Consider the following 7,893-nt stretch of genomic DNA (forward strand, 5'->3'; position numbering starts at 1 on the left):
CAATTCACAAAGCTGAGAACTGGGGAACTGCAGAATGAAAGAAGTAGCGAAGAAGGGAACTGCAGGACTAGAGAACTGGAGAACTGGAGAATAAGATAAGTAGAGAATTAGAGAGCGGCAGAACTAGAGAACTGCAGATTTAGAGAATAAGAAGTACAGGCCTACAGGACAACAGAACAAGAGAACTGCAGAATTAGAGACCTACAGGTAGAGAACTGCATAATTTGTGAAGTACAGAATTAGGGAACTGCAGAACTACAGAACTAATGAACTAGAGAACTACAGAAATAGAGAACTACAAAACTAGAGAACGACAGAACTAGAGAACTACAGAACTAGAGAACTACAGAACTAGAGAACAGAAGAACTAGAGAACAGAAGAACTAGAGAACAGAAGAACTAGAGAACAGAAGAACTAGAGAACAGGAGAACCAGAGAACTGCAGAAATAAACAACTGGAGAACTTTAAAACTGGAGAACTGCAGTACTATATAACTACAGAAATAGAGAATTGAAAAACGAGAGAATTAGAAAACTATTGAACTACAGAAGGAGACAACTGAAGAAATAGAGAACTGGAGAACTTGAGAACTGCAGAAATGGAGAACTGCAGAAATGAAGAACTAGAGAACTGAAGAACTGGAGAACTACAGAATCATCATACAGCAGAACTAGAGAACTGAAGAACTGGAGAACAGCAAAATTAGAGAATTACAGAACTAGAGAACTGAAGAACTAAAGAACTGCAAAATTAGAGAACTGCAGAAAAAGTAAACTAGATCGAGAGAACTGCAGATCTAGAGAAAACAGAATTAGAGAACCACAGATATACAGAACCGCAAAACTAGACAACAAAGAATTAGGGAAATGCAGAAATAGAGAACTGCAGAAATAGATGACCAGAGAACAGTTAACTGCAGAACTACAGATCTAGTTAATTATAGAAATGCAGAATTAAAGTTCAAGAGAACTAGAAAACTAGAGATCTGCAAAAATACAGAACTAAGAGAGCTGGAGAACTGCATATCAAGAGAATTGAAAACAATAGAACTGCAGAACTGGAAAACTGAACAACTAGAGATATGCAGAACTAGAGAACTGAAGAACCAGAGAACTACAAACTAGAGAACTGAAGATGCAGAGAACTACAGAACTCGAGAACTGAACAATAGAGAATTGAATAACGAGAGAACTGAAAAACAAAACAAAGAGCTACGGAACTAGAGAACAGAAGAACTAGAGAACTACTGAACGAGAGAATTACAGAACTAGAGAACTGAAGAACAAGAAAACTTTGTAAATGAAGAACTCGAGAACGGCAGAACTCGAGAACGGCAGAACTCGAGAACGGCAGAACTCGAGAACGGCAGAACTCGAGAACGGCAGAACTCGAGAACGGCAGAACTCGAGAACGGCAGAACTCGAGAACGGCAGAACTCGAGAACGGCAGAACTCGAGAACGGCAGAACTCGAGAACGGCAGAACTCGAGAACGGCAGAACTCGAGAACGGCAGAACTCGAGAACGGCAGAACTCGAGAACGGCAGAACTCGAGAACGGCAGAACTCGAGAACGGCAGAACTCGAGAACGGCAGAACTCGAGAACGGCAGAACTCGAGAACGGCAGAACTCGAGAACGGCAGAACTCGAGAACGGCAGAACTCGAGAACGGCAGAACTCGAGAACGGCAGAACTCGAGAACGGCAGAACTCGAGAACGGCAGAACTCGAGAACTGCAGAACTCGAGAACTGCAGAACTCGAGAACTGCAGAACTCGAGAACTGCAGAACTCGAGAACTGCAGAACTCGAGAACTGCAGAACTCGAGAACTGCAGAACTCGAGAACTGCAGAACTCGAGAACTGCAGAACTCGAGAACTGCAGAACTCGAGAACTGCAGAACTCGAGAACTGCAGACCTCGAGAACTGCAGACCTCGAGAACTGCAGACCTCGAGAACTGCAGACCTAGAGAACTGCAGACCTAGAGAACTGCAGACCTAGAGAACTGCAGACCTAGAGAACTGCAGACCTAGAGAACTGCAGACCTAGAGAACTGCAGACCTAGAGAACTGCAGACCTAGAGAACTGCAGACCTAGAGAACTGCAGACCTAGAGAACTGCAGACCTAGAGAACTGCAGACCGAGAGAACTGCAGACCGAGAGAACTGCAGACCGAGAGAACTGCAGACCGAGAGAACTGCAGACCTAGAGCACTGAGGAACTACAGAATTGAAGAAATAGAGAACAGACAACTACTGAACTGCAGAACTGGAGAACTACAGAATGAGAGAACTGAAGAAATACTGATCAGAAGAACTAGTGAACTACAGATCTAGAGAACTGCTGAACTAGAGGATTAGAGAAAATAATATTTAGATGACGGCAGAACTAAAGAACTGCAGAACTAGAGAACTGAGGAACTACAGAACTGAAGAAATAGAGATCAGAAAACTAGTGAACTGCTGGACTAGGGATCTACAGAACTAGATAATTGCAGAACTAGAGAACTAGAGAAATGAAGGCCTAGAGAACGAGAGATCTACAGAACTACAGAACTAGAGAACTACAGAACTAGACAACTACAGAACTAGATAACTGAGGATCTACAGAACTGAAGAAATAGAGAACAGAACACTAATGAACTGCAGAACTGGAGAACTGCAGAACTGTAGAACTACAGAACTAGAGAACTACAGAACTAGAGAACTGCATAAATAGAGAATCGAAGGACTAGAGACGCAGAGCCACAGATCTTCAGAAATGTAGAACTTTGGAATGAGAGATCTGCACAATTCACAAAGCTGAGAACTGGGGAACTGCAAAATGAAAGAAGTAGCGAAGAAGGGAACTGCAGGACTAGAGAACTGGAGAACTGGAGAATAAGATAAGTAGAGAATTAGAGAGCGGCAGAACTAGAGAACTGCAGATTTAGAGAATAAGAAGTACAGGCCTACAGGACAACAGAACAAGAGAACTGCAGAATTAGAGACCTACAGATAGAGAACTGCATAATTTGTGAAGTACAGAATTAGGGAACTGCAGAACTACAGAACGAATGAACTAGAGAACTACAGAAATAGAGAACTACAAAACTAGAGAACTACAGAACTAGAGAACTACAGAACTAGAGAACTACAGAACTAGAGAACAGAAGAACTAGAGAACAGAAGAACTAGAGAACAGAAGAACTAGAGAACAGAAGAACTAGAGAACAGAAGAACTAGAGAACAGAAGAACTAGAGAACAGAAGAACTAGAGAACAGGAGAACCAGAGAACTGCAGAAATAAACAACTGGAGAACTTTAAAACTGGAGAACTGCAGTACTATATAACTACAGAAATAGAGAATTGAAAAACGAGAGAATTAGAAAACTATTGAACTACAGAAGGAGACAACTGAAGAAATAGAGAACTGGAGAACTTGAGAACTGCAGAAATGGAGAACTGCAGAAATGAAGAACTAGAGAACTGAAGAACTGGAGAACTACAGAATCATCATACAGCAGAACTAGAGAACTGAAGAACTGGAGAACAGCAAAATTAGAGAATTACAGAACTAGAGAACTGAAGAACTAAAGAACTGCAAAATTAGAGAACTGCAGAAAAAGTAAACTAGATCGAGAGAACTGCAGATCTAGAGAAAACAGAATTAGAGAACCACAGATATACAGAACCGCAAAACTAGACAACAAAGAATTAGGGAAATGCAGAAATAGAGAACTGCAGAAATAGATGACCAGAGAACAGTTAACTGCAGAACTACAGATCTAGTTAATTATAGAAATGCAGAATTAAAGTTCAAGAGAACTAGAAAACTAGAGATCTGCAAAAATACAGAACTAAGAGAGCTGGAGAACTGCATATCAAGAGAATTGAAAACAATAGAACTGCAGAACTGGAAAACTGAACAACTAGAGATATGCAGAACTAGAGAACTGAAGAACCAGAGAACTACAAACTAGAGAACTGAAGATGCAGAGAACTACAGAACTCGAGAACTGAACAATAGAGAATTGAATAACGAGAGAACTGAAAAACAAGAGAACTACAGACCGAGAGAGCTGAAGAACAAAGAGCTACGGAACTAGAGAACAGAAGAACTAGAGAACTACTGAACGAGAGAATTACAGAACTAGAGAACTGAAGAACAAGAAAACTTTGTAAATGAAGAACTAGAGAACAGAAGACCTGGAGAATTACAGAACTCGAGAACGGCAGAAGTCGAGAACGGCAGAAGTCGAGAACGGCAGAAGTCGAGAACGGCAGAAGTCGAGAACGGCAGAAGTCGAGAACGGCAGAAGTCGAGAACGGCAGAAGTCGAGAACGGCAGAAGTCGAGAACGGCAGAAGTCGAGAACGGCAGAAGTCGAGAACGGCAGAAGTCGAGAACGGCAGAAGTCGAGAACGGCAGAAGTCGAGAACGGCAGAAGTCGAGAACGGCAGAAGTCGAGAACGGCAGAAGTCGAGAACGGCAGAACTCGAGAAAGGCAGAACTCGAGAACTGCAGAACTCGAGAACTGCAGAACTCGAGAACTGCAGAACTCGAGAACTGCAGACCTAGAGAACTGCAGACCTAGAGAACTGCAGACCTAGAGAACTGCAGACCTAGAGAACTGCAGACCTAGAGAACTGCAGACCTAGAGAACTGCAGACCTAGAGAACTGCAGACCTAGAGAACTGCAGACCTAGAGAACTGCAGACCTAGAGAACTGCAGACCTAGAGAACTGCAGACCTAGAGAACTGCAGACCTAGAGAACTGCAGACCTAGAGAACTGCAGACCTAGAGAACTGCAGACCTAGAGAACTGCAGACCTAGAGAACTGCAGACCTAGAGAACTGCAGACCTAGAGAACTGCAGACCTAGAGAACTGCAGACCTAGAGAACTGCAGACCTAGAGAACTGCAGACCTAGAGAACTGCAGACCTAGAGAACTGCAGACCTAGAGAACTGCAGACCTAGAGAACTGCAGACCTAGAGAACAGCAGACCTAGAGAACAGCAGACCTAGAGAACTGCAGACCTAGAGAACTGCAGACCTAGAGAACTGCAGACCTAGAGCACTGAGGAACTACAGAATTGAAGAAATAGAGAACAGACAACTACTGAACTGCAGAACTGGAGAACTACAGAATGAGAGAACTGAAGAAATACTGATCAGAAGAACTAGTGAACTACAGAACTAGAGAACTGCAGAACTAGAGGATTAGAGAAAATAATATTTAGATGACGGCAGAACTAAAGAACTGCAGAACTAGAGAACTGAGGAACTACAGAACTGAAGAAATAGAGATCAGAAAACTAGTGAACTGCTGGACTAGGGATCTACAGAACTAGATAATTGCAGAACTAGAGAACTAGAGAAATGAAGGCCTAGAGAACGAGAGATCTACAGAACTACAGAACTAGAGAACTACAGAACTAGACAACTACAGAACTAGATAACTGAGGATCTACAGAACTGAAGAAATAGAGAACAGAAAACTAATGAACTGCAGAACTGGAGAACTGCAGAACTGTAGAACTACAGAACTAGAGAACTACAGAACTAGAGAACTACAGAACTTGAGAACTGCACAAATAGAGAATCGAAGGACTAGAGACGCAGAGCCACAGATCTTCAGAAATGTAGAACTTTGGAATGAGAGATCTGCACAATTCACAAAGCTGAGAACTGGGGAACTGCAGAATGAAAGAAGTAGCGAAGAAGGGAACTGCAGGACTAGAGAACTGGAGAACTGGAGAATAAGATAAGTAGAGAATTAGAGAGCGGCAGAACTAGAGAACTGCAGATTTAGAGAATAAGAAGTACAGGCCTACAGGACAACAGAACAAGAGAACTGCAGAATTAGAGACCTACAGGTAGAGAACTGCATAATTTGTGAAGTACAGAATTAGGGAACTGCAGAACTACAGAACTAATGAACTAGAGAACTACAGAAATAGAGAACTACAAAACTAGAGAACGACAGAACTAGAGAACTACAGAACTAGAGAACTACAGAACTAGAGAACAGAAGAACTAGAGAACAGAAGAACTAGAGAACAGAAGAACTAGAGAACAGAAGAACTAGAGAACAGGAGAACCAGAGAACTGCAGAAATAAACAACTGGAGAACTTTAAAACTGGAGAACTGCAGTACTATATAACTACAGAAATAGAGAATTGAAAAACGAGAGAATTAGAAAACTATTGAACTACAGAAGGAGACAACTGAAGAACTAGAGAACTGGAGAACTTGAGAACTGCAGAAATGGAGAACTGCAGAAATGGAGAACTAGAGAACTGAAGAACTGGAGAACTACAGAATCATCATACAGCAGAACTAGAGAACTGAAGAACTGGAGAACAGCAAAATTAGAGAATTACAGAACTAGAGAACTGAAGAACTAAAGAACTGCAAAATTAGAGAACTGCAGAAAAAGTAAACTAGATCGAGAGAACTGCAGATCTAGAGAAAACAGAATTAGAGAACCACAGATATACAGAACCGCAAAACTAGACAACAAAGAATTAGGGAAATGCAGAAATAGAGAACTGCAGAAATAGATGACCAGAGAACAGTTAACTGCAGAACTACAGATCTAGTTAATTATAGAAATGCAGAATTAAAGTTCAAGAGAACTAGAAAACTAGAGATCTGCAAAAATACAGAACTAAGAGAGCTGGAGAACTGCATATCAAGAGAATTGAAAACAATAGAACTGCAGAACTGGAAAACTGAACAACTAGAGATATGCAGAACTAGAGAACTGAAGAACCAGAGAACTACAAACTAGAGAACTGAAGATGCAGAGAACTACAGAACTCGAGAACTGAACAATAGAGAATTGAATAACGAGAGAACTGAAAAACAAAACAAAGAGCTACGGAACTAGAGAACAGAAGAACTAGAGAACTACTGAACGAGAGAATTACAGAACTAGAGAACTGAAGAACAAGAAAACTTTGTAAATGAAGAACTCGAGAACGGCAGAACTCGAGAACGGCAGAACTCGAGAACGGCAGAACTCGAGAACGGCAGAACTCGAGAACGGCAGAACTCGAGAACGGCAGAACTCGAGAACGGCAGAACTCGAGAACGGCAGAACTCGAGAACGGCAGAACTCGAGAACGGCAGAACTCGAGAACGGCAGAACTCGAGAACGGCAGAACTCGAGAACGGCAGAACTCGAGAACGGCAGAACTCGAGAACGGCAGAACTCGAGAACGGCAGAACTCGAGAACTGCAGACCTCGAGAACTGCAGACCTCGAGAACTGCAGACCTCGAGAACTGCAGACCTCGAGAACTGCAGACCTCGAGAACTGCAGACCTCGAGAACTGCAGACCTCGAGAACTGCAGACCTCGAGAACTGCAGACCTCGAGAACTGCAGACCTAGAGAACTGCAGACCTAGAGAACTGCAGACCTAGAGAACTGCAGAGCTAGAGAACTGCAGAGCTAGAGAACTGCAGAGCTAGAGAACTGCAGAGCTAGAGAACTGCAGAGCTAGAGAACTGCAGAGCTAGAGAACTGCAGAGCTAGAGAACTGCAGAGCTAGAGAACTGCAGAGCTAGAGAACTGCAGACCTAGAGAACTGCAGACCTAGAGAACTGCAGACCTAGAGAACTGCAGACCTAGAGAACTGCAGACCTAGAGAACTGCAGACCTAGAGAACTGCAGACCTAGAGAACTGCAGACCTAGAGAACTGCAGACCTAGAGAACTGCAGACCTAGAGAACTGCAGACCTAGAGAACTGCAGACCTAGAGAACTGCAGACCTAGAGAACTGCAGACCTAGAGAACTGCAGACCTAGAGAACTGCAGACCTAGAGAACTGCAGACCTAGAGAACTGCAGACCTAGAGAACTGCAGACCTAGAGAACTGCAGACCTAGAGAACTGCAGACCTAGAG

At 42.8% G+C, this 7,893-nt stretch overlaps 3 protein-coding genes across 3 annotated transcripts; all 3 read left to right on the top strand.

The window, feature by feature from the left end:
* The first annotated feature begins 1,300 nt into the window (after positions 1–1,300).
* LOC139274031 (octapeptide-repeat protein T2-like) lies at positions 1,301–1,984 on the top strand. The gene has a single exon (XM_070891084.1). The coding sequence runs from the start codon at positions 1,301–1,303 to the stop codon at positions 1,982–1,984; it is 684 nt and encodes a 227-aa protein (XP_070747185.1).
* A 391-nt stretch (positions 1,985–2,375) lies between these two features.
* Positions 2,376–4,591, top strand: LOC139274032 (octapeptide-repeat protein T2-like). The gene is made up of 2 exons (XM_070891085.1): positions 2,376–2,453; positions 4,136–4,591. The coding sequence occupies exons 1-2, from the start codon at positions 2,376–2,378 to the stop codon at positions 4,589–4,591; spliced, it is 534 nt and encodes a 177-aa protein (XP_070747186.1).
* Positions 4,592–6,951: 2,360 nt separating this feature from the next.
* LOC139274033 (octapeptide-repeat protein T2-like) lies at positions 6,952–7,395 on the top strand. Its single transcript, XM_070891086.1, has one exon. It carries the CDS (start codon positions 6,952–6,954, stop codon positions 7,393–7,395), a length of 444 nt encoding a protein of 147 aa, XP_070747187.1.
* The last annotated feature ends 498 nt before the right edge of the window (positions 7,396–7,893 follow it).

The sequence above is a fragment of the Pristiophorus japonicus genome, chromosome 9 (assembly GCF_044704955.1).
Source record: "Pristiophorus japonicus isolate sPriJap1 chromosome 9, sPriJap1.hap1, whole genome shotgun sequence".
Taxonomy (NCBI): Eukaryota; Metazoa; Chordata; class Chondrichthyes; family Pristiophoridae; genus Pristiophorus; species Pristiophorus japonicus.

Bases quoted from the DNA above. Each gene is read 5' to 3' on its own strand.
- LOC139274031 (XM_070891084.1), top strand. From the start codon at position 1,301: ATGAAGAACTCGAGAACGGCAGAACTCGAGAACGGCAGAACTCGAGAA.
- LOC139274032 (XM_070891085.1), top strand. From the start codon at position 2,376: ATGACGGCAGAACTAAAGAACTGCAGAACTAGAGAACTGAGGAACTAC. The intron at 2,454-4,135 runs GTGAACTGCTGG...TTACAGAACTAG, and splicing joins AAATAGAGATCAGAAAACTA to AGAACTGAAGAACAAGAAAA.
- LOC139274033 (XM_070891086.1), top strand. From the start codon at position 6,952: ATGAAGAACTCGAGAACGGCAGAACTCGAGAACGGCAGAACTCGAGAA.